This window comes from Chrysochloris asiatica, unplaced genomic scaffold (assembly GCF_000296735.1).
Source record: "Chrysochloris asiatica unplaced genomic scaffold, ChrAsi1.0 scaffold00015, whole genome shotgun sequence".
NCBI classification, from domain to species: Eukaryota; Metazoa; Chordata; class Mammalia; order Afrosoricida; family Chrysochloridae; genus Chrysochloris; species Chrysochloris asiatica.
Genome location: NW_006408533.1, coordinates 12,465,379 through 12,482,759, shown reverse-complemented (window position 1 = coordinate 12,482,759; position 17,381 = coordinate 12,465,379). Strand labels below are relative to the sequence as shown.

General features: G+C 42.9%; 1 protein-coding gene across 1 annotated transcript in view; it reads right to left on the bottom strand.

Annotated features, from left to right (window-relative positions):
* Positions 1-16,436, bottom strand: part of RNF138 (ring finger protein 138, E3 ubiquitin protein ligase) — a 25,586-nt gene extending 9,150 nt beyond the window's left edge. Inside the window, exons 1-3 of the mRNA XM_006835130.1 lie at positions 16,327-16,436; positions 2,079-2,244; positions 336-451 (exon numbers count right to left, since the gene is read on the bottom strand). Coding sequence (XP_006835193.1) covers positions 336-451; positions 2,079-2,244; positions 16,327-16,436 — 392 coding nt within the window. The remainder of the gene's footprint in view (positions 1-335; positions 452-2,078; positions 2,245-16,326) is intronic.
* Between the last annotated feature and the right edge of the window lie 945 nt (positions 16,437-17,381).

Sequence of the window (17,381 nt, the reverse complement as noted above, 5' to 3'; positions counted from 1 at the left end):
TCTAGTTTGCAAATACACTACTAAAGGGTTTTCCCCCTCAGTTTTCAAATAACTTTAGTTGTAAAACTTGTAAGAAAAAATAATCTTCAGCTTCCAAAGCTACTGTTTTATCCACAGAATGTAAATTTTTATGAAATTTTTATACAATATAAGCTTACATGTATCATAAAGTTGATACCCTAACACAATTTTACGAATGTAAAACTTTGAATACAAATTTAGTTTTGACACTTGGCTATTTACTTAAAATACACACAAAACAAAAAAGATCTTATCATAAACAATTTCCATTTCAGCATAAAAAAATTATCTTTTTAGTAGTAAACATTGCTTACCTGTTCCCTACTGAATCTTGAGAGATCTGAAAGTTTGGAATGATAGAAGAAACACCATATTCATCTTGATATTTCTTACAAGATTTGTAATGATGTCTCATGCGATAGAATTTAATCTGTAAATTATTAAAAAGCAATGTGGTTATTAACTTGGAAAAGAATTCACAAGATTTGCAATACTGCCAACAAGAGGAAAAGAAACAAAAATTATTTACTAAATATTGTATTTAAACAAGTTTTGTTGTTGTTTAAACAACATTAAATGATTTGATCCTTAAGTAGAAACTGAAAGTAAGTGATATTTCCATCTGTCAGATATAGGAACAATGGAAAATGGTTCAGCTATCCAGACTCACCACACACACACACAAATTAACAAAAAAGTTACATTTGAGCATGGAGTGGCTAATACTAATAATGTTGCTGAATCAGTTCTGACTCATAGTAACCCTGTGTATAATGTTTCTGATATCGGCTGGTGGGTTTGAATTGCTGACCTTCTGGCTACCAGTCCAATGCTTATCCTACAATGCCACACCAGGAGTCCAATACTAAAAACAAAGACCAATAAATAAAAGTTTAAGTTTCATTTAATTTTATTTAATTTATAATTACTAATTTATAACTTATAATTAATTTTATTTAATTATACTCAGTACTATTAAGCATTTCTTTATTCTTTACTACTACATGGCATAGTTAGAAACAGCTTAAAAAATTAAGTTTCCAGTTAAACACTTGGCACATTTTTCATTTTGTCACTGAGGAGTGGAGCCAGAATCTCTCAAGTGTATTTTCCTGCTTCACTCCACTGCCCTGTCAGTTAAACACCTCCTTCAATGAGATGGAAAAGCAGGTATGCCTTGGGTGAATGCATGAAATAGCAACTATTTTTGCTCAGTGACTCTATTAGCTGTTAGAAAAAAACATCTGCGATAAATTCATAGACACAGGGTTATATTCACAGCCTAATCACCCTTCACCATTTTTACTTCTCTAAATGATGGAACTATAAAATCCAGATAGAAGAACCAATGCCATTTATATGCCAACACCTAGGAGTGCTGTATCTCTGTAGGATAAGCACTAGACTGTGAACCATCAGGCTGGCGGTTAGAGCCCACCAGTCACTTGCTGGAGAAAGATGAGGCTTTCTGCTCCTGTAAAGATTTACAGCCTCAGAAACCCATCACAGGGTCGCTATGAGTTGAAATTGACTTGACAGCACTTAACAACACCACCTAGCTTTTGTACTTGTTACTTAAAAAATAAATGTTCTACCAACTATTTTAATTTCTTAAATAATTATAAACATGTTTATATATATTTAAAACATTTTAAACATTACATAACAACATAAATCTATTAGGCCAAATTATTAACATTTCTATGTGCAAAGTTTTAAACGGATGCGGTTAGAAAAACTGCCTATGGGTTGGTTGGGTTTGTATCAGAATGGGATTTTAAATGAATTAAATGCTAGCTTGCTCATTTAATTCATACAGTCAATGAGCAATGACTGAAAAATATCATGCTGAAATTTATAGTGAATTTAAGATTGCTGGTTTCTGTTTCCAGTAAATTTAAAATCTAGTAAGGTCTATAGTCACAATTCTTTTGGCTTTTCCTATCCAATTTCCAACCTAAATAACTTCTTTCTCTTCAAAACAGTACACTCTCTAAAAAGACAAGACTTCCAGAGTAGAAACCTGGCTTTCAAAGATAACAGTATATTGCATTTACCTGTTTTGCACAGCATCTGCAGCTACCAGAAAACTTCCTCATGATATTTTCAAGATCTAAAGCCCGTTCAGGGCAAGCTCTCTCTCTTCTAGTTACATTTCCACGACAGAGGGGACAATGTATTCCACTTTCTCTCATTGCAGTCAGGAAACATTTTCTACAGAAACTAAACCAAACATTTGTGATACATTAACGAGAGAAAAAAAGTGATTCATTTCTGTGATTAAAATTAACCAAGGAGGAGGGGGAAAAGATGGGAATAAAGAGGGGAGGTAGGACAGCCCTCCTTTCCTTGGGTCACACTCAAGAGGAAGTGGTTGTTCAGAGACGAGAACCTCCCTAGACATAAAGATTAAAAGAGCACACAAGGTTTGTCACTCTGGACTAAGTGCAGTGGACAGGTCTGTCATCTCCAAAGCCCCCACAAAGTACAGAGTATTCCTTGGCAGGGCAGGCGAAGCTTCCAGTCAGGTGGATCTCCATATGCATAATCGCTGCCCTGCAAAGGGCCCACACAGAGGCACCACCAAGACTGAAGCATGAAGGATCCAGTAGGCTAATGTCTGAACAGTCTGGTCCCTTGAACATCCTACTAGGCTTTGGGCCCCAGGCTTGTACAGGGAGCCCTGAGGGAGGGAAGAGCAAAATGAACAAAACACCCTCACACCAAAAGTGAAGAAACAAACGGCAAATTTAACCTTAAAAGCAAACATATGCAAATCAAGTCATGGTCAGCTCTAGTACCATATACAAGTTACTTATTTTCTGAGTTTTATTTATTGAAAAACATACAAAAGAACTAGTATATTAAAAGGCAAGTCTTAAAAAAATAAAATCTTAGCTATGCAATTAGAAAGGGTACTTTGAATACTTACTCACGTTGAATAAACTAGGCTACTTATATGTACATATGTCCTAGCAGGGTCCTGGTGTGGCACTGTGGGCTAATGCCAGACTGAAAAGTCGTTTGAACTGCAAGGTTGGTGGTTCAAGTTCACCAGCTGCTCCTTGGAAACCCTATACAGGGTCACTATGGGTCAGAATCAACTCGACGGCACTTACAATAACAACTAACCACAATCGGTGGTTCACACCAGCCACTCCTGGAAACTGGGCAAATTATTGAATGATGCAGAAAGCATCAAAAGAAGATGGAAGGAATACAGAGTCACTGTACCAAAGGAAATGGTTGGCTGATGAAAGGAGATGTGGATAGGTCTCTTGTGATACAATAGTGAATGATTGTTATCAAGACTGATGTGAGGGTTAGAGATGTAAAGGTAGACATTTTGCAGCAAAAGGAGGGGAGTGATTGACTTTGCAATCTAGGAGCAGAGGTCTCTGGAATCATCAAGGGAGAAGAGCAGAGAGCAGGACTCTATCCAGAGAAGCAGTGATGCCAGAGATGGAGGCAGAGACGATGACATGGAGAGATGGAGCGGCTGGGGACGTTAGACCCAGAGAGGGAGAGGGGCTGTGTGCTGACGACTGGGGGGCAGGCTTGCAGGATATACCTTCTGGTTGATAGATGATGCATGGAAGGGATTGTAACCATGGCAATGAAACGATATACAACAGGATGAATGTAAAACTAATGTTCTTCCATGTAAACTATCACATAATTCACAATAAAACGTTAAAAAAAAAAAATCGAAGAATGCTAAATTCATGAAGAGAGGGAATGAGAGCTGGTAGCCAGGAAGCAGGCTTGAAGAATGTACCCTTTGGTGGTTTAAATTATTATATATGCCTAAGCATTTAAAAAAAGAGAGAGAGAAAGCTAACATGAATAAAGAGAAATACTGTTAACTGATGGCACATGGAGGGGATTATAATTACTGTAATGAAACAAAGTATATGATTTGTTGAATGTAAAACTGATGATCTGCCCTATAAACTTTCAATTCACAGTAAAAACTAAAAAAAAAAAAAAGGAAATGGTTGATGTTCACTGTTTCAAGAGGTAGCATATGATCAAGAAACAATGATACTGAAGGAAGGAAGAAGTCCAAGGTGCATTGAAGGAATTGGTAAACAAGAAAAATATATGGTAAGATTACTACTGATATACTTCAAGATGTTCTACAAGATACTATGGATTAGTGTACTACAAAAAAGTACACAAATTGCTCTGGGAAATGATAGGCTAGACAACAAAATTAAGCAGGTTTCTCTATATATTTTACAATATTTACTAAGGAAAACTTCACTGCTGTCAAAATTCATTTGGTCAGAACATGAAAATTTCCCACAACCGTGTGCAATGGCTCCTTTTAGGGAACAGAAAATAAAGAAATTTCCATTGCGCTGGACTGCAAAATCTGTTTCAACAGCAAGGCTGGCAATTCAAGCTAACAAGCCACTCCTTGGAAACCCTACACAGGGTCACTATAAAGGTTTCCTGTGTTAAAATATAAAAATCAACAAAACTGAAACTTAAAACACAAAGTGGTAGGGATGGTACAATCACTTCTGTCTAGTTCCTGACTAAGAAAACTACCCTTAACCACTATAAAAGGATGGTCCACCCTACTCCTAGGTTGCTACAATATTTTGGTGTAAAAGAGGGTTGAATTCTACCAAATGCTTTTCTGTACCCATTGAAATAATGGAGTATTTTTTTCTCCTTTAATCAGCTATCACTGATAGCTGTGGCTATCATATCAATCCCTCTTCATGGTGATCCCTGAGTATCAGAGTAGCACTGTGCTCTCAATGGCTGGGTTTTCAGAAGCAGATTACCAGGGCTTTCTTCTGGGGTGCCTCTGTGGTTGTTAAATGCCACTGAGTCAGTTCCAACTCATAGAGACCCTGGGTTTCCAAGGAGAAGTTGGAGGATCTGAACAACCAACCTTGTGGTTAGCAGCCCACAGCCACAGGAACACTCATACTGAGGAGCCCTAATGTAATAGAGTAAACATACACAGTTTAGGAGAGACTAACATCTAAATCATCTCCTGTTTTTTTGCTGTTGTTTTGTTTTTCAAATTTTACTGAGGACTGTGAAAGGTTTCTAGAATCCCCTCCTATTTTGAGGGCCTTTCCCATTGTGCAAACTTTGGTGAAATGTAAATCCTGAGTATACAAATAAAACTTCAATATTGTTCATTTTGTCTATATGAAATGCCATTTCCCTTATAATACTTGTTGATGTTAAGTACCATCAAGTCGGTACTGACTCACAACAACCCTGTTTGTATAGGGTTTCCAATGAGCAGCTGGTGAGCTTGAACCGCCGACCTTGCAGCCCAACACATTAACCCACAGCACCACATCAGGACTAATACTGTTGTTGATGTTGTTATGTGCCGTGGAGTCGCTTCCGACTCATAGAGACCCTGTACAGGGTTTCCGAGGCTGTAAATCTTCACGGGAGCAGAAAGCCTCATCTTTCTCCCGCGGAACAGCTGGTAGTTTGGAACTGCTGACCTTGCGGTTCACAGCCCAATTCGTAACCACTATGCTACCACAGCTCCTTAAGACTAATGCTAGGCAGACGTAAATGGTATTTTGTCTGATAGTAATTTGAGTGACAAAGAAACTTAAGAGCCCTGGTGGTGCAATGATTAAGCACTCATTTAACACAGAAGTCACTGGTTCAAATACATCAGTGGCTCTGTGAGAGAAAGATGTGGTAATATGCCTCACGTTGTTAAGTGCCATCAAGTCAGTTCTGACCCAAAGAAACCCATAGGGTTTCCAAGGAGTGGCTGGTGAGCTTGAATTTCCGACCTTGTGGTTCAAACTGAATTTGCAGTGCAGTGCATTAACCCTCAGTACCACACCAGGACTTCGTAATTGTTGTTGTTAAGTGCCACTGAGTCAGGTCCGACTCAGCGATCCTGTATAGGGTTTCCAAGGAGCAGCTGGTGGGCTTGAACTGCTGATCTTATGGTTCGTAGTCCAGTGCTGATCCTACAGTGCCACACCAGAAGTCCCCATAAAGACTGTTGTGGTTGTTGTTAGGTGCCATCGAGTCGGTACCGACCCATAGCAACCTTATGCACAGCAGAACGAAACACTGCCCGATCCTGGGCCAACCTCATTATTGTTGCTACGTTTGAGTCCATCAATGCTGCCACTTGGCCAATCCATCTCGTTGGAGGTCTTCCTCTTTTTCTGACCCTCCACCTTACCAAGCCTTGGAAATGGGATGGGGAAGGTTCTACTTTGCCCTCTAGGGATACAAAGTTGGAACTGTCACAACAGCAATTTTTTGGTTTATGTAGACGGACACGCAAAGATAAGCCAGGATATTTTGTTACATAAAAAAAGTCAAATCATGGAACATATTGTTATTGTTGTTGTGAAGTGCCGTCGAGTCGGTTCCGACACATAGCAACCCTCTAGAGGGTTTCCGAGGAGCAGCTGGTGAGCTTGAACCACCAACCTTGCAGTTCAAACCAGCTATGCAGTCTAGTGCATTAACCCACAGCGCCACACCATGAACAGTGTATATACTGCTTTTTAAAAAATGTGTGTTAATAATTGCATCAAAAAAGATGGCTGGAACATATACCAACCGCTTAATAAGTGGTGTGACCTTATCACCTTTTATCTTACAAGAGATAAATGTAAACAGAAATGAGCAGAGGACTTCAGCATCAAGACAGATGAGCTGGGAACAGGATTCATCTTTTGGATCCAGTGTCCCTGTACTGAGACCATCCTAGATCAGAAGTCTGAGGCCCAGAAGTATGGAGATCTCCAATGGACACCTAGACTACAGATACTGAGACCAAGACCATCCCCCAAAACTGACAAGAGAAAAAGACTTCTCCTAGAGAGCTGGGACAATCAGATTTAGTCTCCTGAACTGTGAGAATAAATGTGTTTGTTAAAGTCACCCACTGTGATATTTCTGTCATATTTGGCAGTACTAGGTAATAAAAACAGAATTTTATATCAGGAATGGGGCTCTAACAGAAACCTAGAATGTGGAAGCGGTTTTGTAATTGGGTAATGATTAGCAGCTGGACGAGTTTTAAGATGCCTAATAGTAAAAGTCTAAGCCCCAGTGTGACACTATAGGATAACCCACCAGCTGTTCTTGGAAACCCTATAGAGGGTTGCTATGATTTGGAACAGACTAGATGGCACCCAAGTAAAAGTCTAGATTGTCTTGAAGAGCTTGTTGGTGGAATTATGGATGTCACAGGCAAATCTGGTGAGGGATCAGAAGGAAATTAGGAGAGCTATATAAAGACAGTGCAGATGGTTAAGACGCTGTGGCAGTGAAGTGGCAGCAGCAGAATCAGAAGACCAGCAAGAGATGGTGCAAGAGCGAGAGAACTTAATGCCTTCAGGGAGGAAGCTTCCTAGTGGAGGGGCATAGGGGTGCCTCTTGGCACTTGTTAGAAGAGTAAGTTTGCGGACTCCAGGAACAAGGGAGCTGAGTGTCTTCAGGCTAAGTATTACTGGTGGAGTGGGGTGCCTCCAAGCACTGATTTTGTTATATGCTAATGAGTCTGTGTAGTATAAGCACTGAACTGCAAGGTGGGTTTGAACCACAAGGTGAGCAGAAACCCTATCCAGGGTCGTTATGAGTCAAAAGTGACTCAAGGGTTCTTAAAGCACTTAACAACAGCACCAAAAGCTTTGTAACATTTGTCCAAGTAGAAAAGAGGTCAAACTGGACTCTAAAAAGCTTTTATTGTGAATTGAGTGATGGCAGTATTGTGAATTGAGTGATGGCAAAACATCAGTTTTGAACTCAACCCAATCATATCTTGTTTCACTATAATGATTACAATTCCTTTTTTTTGATGTACACAAAAATACGCAGGACTATATAATTGTTTAAATACCCAAAAGACACATTTTGCAAACCAGCCCCCTGCCCATGAGCACTCAGCCTTTCTCTTCCCATGAGTCTAGAGTCCTCAGATGCTCTATCTCTCCATGCCATCACCTTTGCCTCTGTTTCTGGTGTCACTGCTTCTCTAATCAGGATCCTATGTTCTGCTCATGCCCTTCTCCCTAGGGTCCTCTATTCCTGGGGTGTAAGATTAACTGCTCCCCATTTTGGTTTTACATCTTCTACCTTTACAACTGTGATAATCACCATTAATCATGGTAACAATTACTGTTAAATTAAAAGAATCCTATCCCATCTTTCACTTGATCCATCTAGACAAGATGGAAACTATTCAGCGGGGATGCTACCTTCTCCCACTCATTCTGAAACTAAACTTCCTCCTGAAAACTTGTAAGCCAGCTGCTTTGTGCCATTATAACACACACACACACACACACAAACACACCCATTTTAGGTGGCCAATGTCTAAGTTGCCCGTCCCTAACAACCCTGTGGACTGAGGGGATATACTTGATCCTTGATTTGAAAACTCCTTCCCTCTCCGTTGGTATTTTGTTCTAAAGTCAAGTACATCAATTTGCAGCAATTTACACTGGCTTCCTGTTTCAAATTTATTTTCCTGTAGTCAAATTGTAAAGAAAACAAAAATCCTCACCACTGGACCAATAAACAACATTCTTATCAATGGAGAAAAGATTGAAGTTGTCAAGAACTTCATTCTTCTTGGATCAACTATCAACATTCATGGAAGCAGCAGTCAAGAAATCAAACGACATATTGCATTAGGCAAATCTGCGGCACAAAAGTGTTGAAGAGCAAAGATGTCACCTTGAGGACTAAGGTGAACCTGACCCAAGCCATGGTATTTTCAATAACTTCATATGCATGTGAAAGCTGGACAGTAAATAAGGAAGACCATAGAAGAATTGATGCATTTGAGTTATGGTGTTGGAGAATATTGAAAGTGCCATGGGCTGCCAAAAGAACAAACAGATCCATGCTGGACAAAGCGCAGCCAGAGTGCTCCTTGGAGGCCAGGATAGATGGCCAAACTTCGTCTCTCACACTTCGGACATATTGTCAGGAGGGACCAATCGCTGGAGAAGGATATGTTTGGTAGGGTGGAGGGTCAGAGACAGAGAGGAAGATCGCCAATGAGATAGATTGGACTCAAGCATGGCAACAATGGCCCAGGATGGGGCAGTGCGTCGTTCTGCTGTGCATGCGGTCACTATGAGTTGGTACCTACTCGATGGCACCAAACAACAACAGTAAGTTGAATTTTGATCATCAAGCCATCCAAGCTAGGTCAAATGGGTACTATCTGCAAGTTTGGGTATTCTTGCACACCTCCCCCCACTTCATGCCAAGTTGGACTCTTCAAGAGACCAAGGAACCAGAAATTAGGGATTTCTAAGGGTAGAGTCAAAACCTCTTAGGTTTCAAAGAGTCAAATCTTCACCAACTCAGTTCCAGAGTGCCGTTCATGAGTGCCAGGAAGGTCAGATCTGCTGCCCAAAACTGAAGGGATGGGGCCACCATGCCAGTGAGGCAGAATAATGGGGTCTCCCAGGGCTGAGGGAGTTGAATTACTCAAAGCTGAGGGCCTGGAGGCAAGAGCTGAAACTCAGGGTTCAGAAAGAGCATGGCCAACATCCAGTATCTAGAGGAAAGGGCCATTGCCTGGATGGTTTCAACAAACAGGATGATTTTCAAGCACTGAGAGCTAAAGTAAATTGTTCTACTGAGTTTTTAGCTTGCTTAGCGCCTGTTAACCCTTCTTTTTCTCCAATTTCTCCCATTCGTAATAGAAATACCTACCATTGAACTCTGAAAGCAAATAACTTTTACTCTCGATTCACAGGTGAAGAGGAATTTTGCACAAGAATGGAATTTGGACTTGAAGTTGGGAAGGCCAAAGGACAGAATGCCATGGATTGAATTGTATCCTCCTAAAAACATGTGCCAACTTGACTGGGTCATGATTCGCAATGAGTTCGCAGTTATAGAATGATAATTTGCCTGTTATATAATGAGCTCTGGTAGCATAGTGGTTATGAATAGGGCTGCTAACCTGAAGGTCAGCAGTTCAAAAACTACCAGTGGTTCCACGGGAGAAAGATGAGGCATTCTGCTCTAGTAAAGATTTACATCCTCGGTAACCCTATGCAGGGTCACTATGAGTGGGAACCGACTCCTCGGTACTTAACAACAACATAATGATGCAAACACCTCCATGACGTGATCGGCCAATTAGTTAGAAGAGAGACCACCTTTAATTCTAAAATATATAAAAGGGGAGGGAGAAGTTAGCAGAGATCAGGGACTCCTCCTATCACCTAGAAAGAAGAGGTGGGAGTGGGGCTCACCCTTTGGACCTGGGGTCCCTTGCACTAATAAATTTATAGACCAAGAAGACTGATGACAAAGATATCCCCCCAGAAACAATGAGAAAAGGTCTTCTCTTAGAGCTGGGACTCTAAGAAATTCAGACTTCTAAGCTTCCTAAACTATGAGGGAATAAATTTCTGCAGCTAGTCATCTATTATAGCATGTCTGTTACAAAGCAGCACTAGAGAACTAAAACAACATGCACAAGTCCTGTATCAGGTATAATGGCATAATGGTATAAATTAAATCTTAGCAAACTAGATACAACCTCCTATAAGTAATTTGTTGTTGTTGTTGTTAAGTGCCGTGGAGTCGGGAGAAAGATGTTCCGCGGGAGAAAGATGAGGCTTTCTGCTCCTGTAAAGATTTACAGCCTCGGAAACCCTGTACAGGATCGCTGAGTCGGAAGAACTCCACGGCACATAACAACAACAATTCTATATGTACAAATACATGCCTCTATAAATTAGTATCTACTCATCATTTAGATCTCAGAAAAGGTCTCTTAAGAAAAGGTCTTTGCAATTAGGCCAAAGGACAAAGGGAACACATGAACATTAGCCACCTAAACCCTAAGACCAGAAAAAGTAGATAAATGGTCTTAATAAATTTTTTCAAAATACAGTCAGCCCTCTGTATCTGTAGGTTTAACATCTGTCACCAACAGTGACAGAATATATTGTGAAGGTAAAATGGCCATTAACTGGTCAAAGCAAGCTCTCAAAGACTAAGCAGTGGCAGTAAAGCGCTCTTTATATAGCATTTACATTCAATTTGGTATTTTAAGTAATCTGGAGTCCTGGTGTGGAGCTATGAGATAATGCATTAGACTGCAAAGTCACTTGAATTGCAAAACTGGTGGTTCAAGCTCACCAGCTGCTCCTTGGAAACCCTATACACAATAGCTATAGGTCACAATCGACCCCGGCACTCAACAACAAGAAGACATGATTTAAAGTATGCAGGGAGGATATATGTAGATTATATGCACATCATTTTATATAAGGGGCTTGAACATCAGTGGAATTTGGTATGCACAAATCTCTTGGTATACACAAGCAACCCGAACCCAGTCTTCCGAGCCTATCAGATACAGAAGGACTGTATTCATCTGACCACACTAAAACATCTAACACTGTTGACCTGTTTCCTTAATATTCTTTATTCTGACAGTTCCCAATGTGATGCTCTGTTTTTTTCTTTTCATCCATTACTTCTCAGGAAGCATTATCAGCACTCAATATTTAAATACATTCTTGTTATTTATGTGCCATTGAGTGGCTCCAACTAATAAAGAGACCTTTTATAGGGTTTCCGGGGAGTTTCTGGTGAGTTAGAACTGCTGACCCTGCGGTTTAAACGGACCTTGAGTCTACTGCATTATCCTGCAGCACTATACCAAGATTCCATTTAAATACATATTCCCTGGGAATTTGTTCTTTGGGCCCTCTAAGTACCTCCCTCAGTGTTTACATCCATGCCCACAGCTTTAGTTTCAACCTAAATGTTTCTCATGTATGAGGAGGGCTTCAAAAAGTTCGTGGAAAAATTCCATTATCTTTAATTCCGCTTTTCCACAAACTTTTTGAAGCACCCTCATATTCCACATTATGCAAATACACTTAACTATTGGATATATCATTAAATCATCCAATCTTACAGTAGATCTCCTTAAACTGTCAGGAATTGTCTCTCTCCATTCCCACTATCATTATCTTAGTTGAGGTTCTAATCATTTCCCTCACTAATAAGAGTAATAAATGACCTCTTCACCACTATCAAGTTGGATCCTACTACTAAAATAAACTTTCAAAACTGAAACGTGATCATGCTGCTCCCCTGCCAGAACTTATTTAACAGGTTTCTATGGTTTTCAAGAAAAAAGTTCAAGTTGGACTTAGACTTTAAGTTCTTGCCAATAGCCCTAAGCTATATCCTTTGGCTCCAGTCAAATTTTATGGCACACACACAAAGGCAGTCTCTTTAACCCCTACTTACCTCCACAGACACTACAGTCATCATCTACAGTATCAACACACCTCGATAAAATATTACTTAATTCAGGAAATCTTCTCTGTACTCATAAACTGATTTATATACTCGCTCTCACGCTCACATAAAATGTTCTAAGAGACTCTTTTTTACATAAATCATACTAATTTATAGGTCTTTTCCATTAAGCCACAACACTCTAGAGAAAGAGCACTTTATTTTCCCTGTTGTTGTTAAGTGCCGTTGAGTTGGATGTGACTTATAGCGACCCTGTATAGGGTTTCTGAGGAGCAGCTGATGGGTTTGAACTGCTAACCTTGTGGTTCACAGTACAGCGCTGACCCACACCACCACTCCAGAAGTCTCTGTAGCTGGCATATAAAAAGCAATTAATGACTGTTGTCTGAAAAAAATGATTGGGGATTATAAGAAAACTCACAGTTTGGTAAAGTTACTCCAATGATAATGAAAACTTGCTCCTTTGAACCAGAACAATTTATGGGCAAACCCTTTCTTGTCACTGAAATTGTCTTCATTTTCCAGGTCTAAAGCCTTTATCATTTCATTCCTCACTTCTTGTTGTTAAGTATTGTTGAGTCAGTTCTGACCCATAGCAACCCCGTATAGGGTTTCTGAGGAGTGGCTGGTGAGCTTGAACCATCGACCATGCGGTTCAAACCAACTTTGCAGTCTAGCATATTAACACATAGCGCCACACCAGGACTCCAGTATCTTGATTCATAAACACATTCTGTAACCAAATACATATTTGATTAAAAGTTCAAGTCTGTCCTTTGAAAATAGGCAAGAGCACATGACACAGAAAATTAGAATGTTTATAAAAGAATTTTCTCCATTTCTACCATTAAACAAACTCCTTCCAGTCAATAAAGACCCAGTTCCACCCTTATCACCGCTTCAAAATAAAAAAAAAGTCTTGCCCCCTCTTGCTTTCTTTCATTGTGTAGCCAGAATCTTACATGGCTCTGTGTGTGTATGTGTCAAAAGGCTGCACAGTAAAAGAAAACTTGTCTATCCCTATCAACAAGATCTACTCTATATTTAATCTGCATATCCAGGCTGGTCCCATCTCAGCTGAATGGACTGAATTGGGAGTCCTGAATTTAGAAAATCAGTTCCATTCTTTTTTCCACAGCTTTGAAGTCAAGCCTTATTATGTTGCTATTAAATGCCACCGAATTGGCTCCAACCAACAGTGACCCTGTACAAGGTTTCCAAGGAGCAGCTGGTGAGCTTGAACCACCAACCTGTAGTTCAATCCGACTTTGCAGTCCAGCACCTTAACTCTCAGCACCACAGCAGGACTCCAAGCCATATTATAGTCCTTGATTTAAAATATCCCATGAAGAGAAGTTGTTGTTGTTAGGTGCCATCGAGTCAGTATCGACCCATAAAGAGAAACAGGCTAGAGCAAATTGCATAGGATTTTGAGGGAGGTTATAAGGAGCTCTGGTAGCTTAGTGGTTACGAACTGGGCTGCGGGCCGCAAGGTCAGCAGTTCGAAACTACCAGCTGTTCCGCGGGAGAAAGAAGAGGCTTTCTGCTCCCGTAAAGATTTACAGCCTCGGAAACCCTGTACAGGGTCGCTATGAGTCGGAACCGACTCTAAGGCACATAACAACAACAACAACAACATAGATCACAATGACATCTATGAGGTCAATGAACCAAACAGTAATTGAAATGGTTATGCCCAAAAAAGACCTACTAGAGATACACAGTAAAGTCTGTTATGAAAACTTGCCCTCATCTGTCTTCCTTACCTTCCCACCCACTGGCCAGCACAAGCACTAATATATATATATTTCTGATACAGGAATAACATCTAATTATGGCAATGAATACTACTAGTTTGAAGTCAAATTAATATACATCTCAAAATATTTTCCTAAGAATCTCCACTTACTGCACCAAAAAAATTCCACTGCTAGACTGTCATTCATCTCCCTTAAACAGCAAAAACATAACTGGAATGATATCTTTATGAAAAGCCATGTACTATGTGGACTTAAGTGAGAAGAGTAGGAATCAAGAAATAAACAGCCATAATGGCATTTCTGAGTAAAAACCCAGAATTTAACTTCTTCCTAACAAAATGGAAGACTCCACCTCTGCCCGAAAAAAAAAAAAAAAAAAAGGAAGAAATTAACATATTTAGAAACTTCTTCAGTTCTTCTCAGGTATTTGCAAAGGTGAGTTAAGGGTAAGAGAGATATCCAAGCCCCACCTGTGAGAAATTCCTTTAAGTTTGGAATGGAGCCTGGGAACTGTTTGCTAAAAAAGTTCTCTGGGGACCGTGCTCATCCCTGAGTTACATTTGCCAGCGGTGCTACATACAGAAGGGGTCCTTTCAACCCTAATGACACTTAAGTCCGTTCTGACTCACAGTGACCTTGTATAGGGTTCCAGAGGTGCAGGTGGTGGGTTTGAACTACATACCTTGAGATTAGCAGTCCAGCGCTTACCCTCCAGCACCTCATCAGAACTCTTTAGCAGTCTATAAACTCGTCTATGTTCTTCCTATAAATATGCGAGTTCGAACACCAACCGTGTGCCATCTCGCCTGTGTGTCCTCCCTCACCCCTAAAGGGAGGACCTCATTTTCAGTCCATTCCTTTTAACCCAAGTCTTCCTTCCTTATGTCCATTCTTGTAGGAACCAAGTCATATGCTCAAAGGATAAAACAAAGGGAAACTGTCATCTCAGTACCCTAAAACCCCATCTGTTCTAGCATACAAAAGGAGAAAAACCAAACAGTTTTCATTGAAATGATTCTGATCCGAAAAGACCTACTCTACCAGCATCATCTGGTAGCACAGTGGTTACGAATCGGGCTGCGAACCTCTCGGTCAGCAGCTTGAAACTACCAGCCATTCCGCGGGAGAAAGATGAGGCGTTCTGCTCCCGTAAAGATTTACAGCCTCGGAAACCCCGTACAGGGTCACTACTATGAGTCGGAACCGACTCCACGGCACATTACCACCACGACCACCACCACGACGAACATAAAGGGAACTCTGGTAGAGTTGTTGTTGTTAAGTGCCGTCGAGTCGATTCCAACCCATAGCGACCCTGTACAGGGTTTCCAAGGCTGTAAATCTTTACGGGAGTAGAAAGCCTCATCTTTCTCCCGATGAATGGCTGGTAGTTTCGAACTGCTGACCTTGAGGTTCGCAGCCCGATTCGTAACCACTACGCTATCAGAGCGAATTGGGCTGCTAACCTCAGGGTCAGCAGTTCGAAACTACCAGCCATTCCGCGGGCAAAAGATGAGGCTTTCTGCTCCCGTAAAGATTTACAGCCTCAGAAACCCTGTACAGGGTCGCTGTGGGTCGGAACCTAATCCAAGGCTCACCAACAACAACCACCATGGGCATCACGTTCCCGTCCAGACACACAGCCAGCCCCTGAATATCTCTACCAATTCGACTATGCAGAGACTATCGAGAATCTCTATAGGAATCCACAGGGTGGTCTGTGAAACAGCGCAGGAAGGTAAGGGGCAGAAGGAAACTGGGCTGTAGAAAGTTATGTCCCAAGGTTCTGAAAGGCAAAACTTTAAAACCAGGCAGGTCCCGGAGCGGGCCGAGCCGGCCGTACGGGCCCCGCGGGTCTGTTTGACATTCGATACCCCAGGCTTCACTCAGGTTGCTAGGAAACAAAAAGGATCCACATTCCCTGCGAAGCCTCCGGGGCGGGCGCGGAGGAGGAAGGCCTTCCGGGCCTGCAAACCACAGCCTGGGGAGCCTGGCTACCATTGGGAGCGCGAAAACCCGGGAATCCTGGCCCACAGAACTCGATGACTTGGTGAGGGGCCGGCGCAGGAGCCGGCCTGGAGCTGGGAGGAAGGTGGGCGGGAGGCCGGACAGCGGCTCTGACGGGCTGGAGCGGGCACTGCGGGCAGAACGGCGCTCGAGGAGGTCGTGAGGTGTTCGGCTGCCGCCAGGCCGCGACCTAAAGTCGTGGGCCGAATGAGGGGCCTCAACGACCACCCGGCTTCGCGCCGAGACCTGAACGTCTACTCACACGTGCTGACAGGCCGCGGTCCGTACAGGCGTTTTGAGCACCTCTTGACAGACGGGGCAGTAGAAATCGTCTTCGGTGTAGGACGTGGCCGCAGAGAGGTCCTCGGCCATGGCTGGGGGCGGGGATCAGGCCGATGGCGGCTGCGGCCGAGGTGACTGTGGCGGCCGGGGGCCCGACTCCCTGCGCTAACCCGGAGGGGGCGGGGACTACACGTCAGGAAGCGGCTCGCGCCAGGAGGGGGCGGGGCCCGAACGCCGTGACGCGGCCCCGCCTGCTGAGGCGGTGATGTCTGAGGGCCACCACAGGGGCGGGCAAGAAGCGGGGCTTGGCGAGGAGCCTTTGAAAAAAACGAGCGGTTGCCTTCACTTTCGTTTCCACTCTGGTCGGGAACACGCTTAGGGTCCCTCCAGGAAAGCCAGGGGACTCTCACCCCTCCCGGAAGCCGTGGCCTCCAACCAGAGACCTCGTCGGTCAGTATCTGCCTCCACAGCCGGGCTACGGCTCCGCTTTCCGCCCGTCTGGACACCCCCTCCACGCCCCCTTTTTCCCTGAGCCGCTAGCCTATTTCCTTCCTCGCCACGGCCCACCCTTTACGATGCTCCTCCTCTTCCTCCTGACTCGCCGTTTCTAGCCGGCCTTAACGCTCTCTGTCTCTCGACTGGTTAACACGCTCACTTGAGCCGCTCAGCGGCACTGGAAGTGAGGTTTGTCCGTGCCGGTCGTTTGTTGGTAGAGAGGGCCCTGCAACGGCATCAGACTTATTGAACAGCCGCTGTTTCCCCTGCAGCTGAAGCCCGGACAAAAATGCGGGCTGGGAGGGCCGCTTGCTCAGTGCTCATCGGCCCTGAAAGGGACCGTATCCGAGGCTCATGGTGCACCGGGATTCCGCCGCCCCCCACCAGCAGATCTCCCATGGCACTGCGCTGCCTGCAGCCTGCCTGAAGGGTCACCGAGCGCTAGAACCGCGGGCCAGAGGCAGGAGGGATGGGAAAGGCCGGGAAGGACTGCTTCCATAGCAACCAGCGCGTGGCGCCTTCAGCAGGTTGTGACATAAG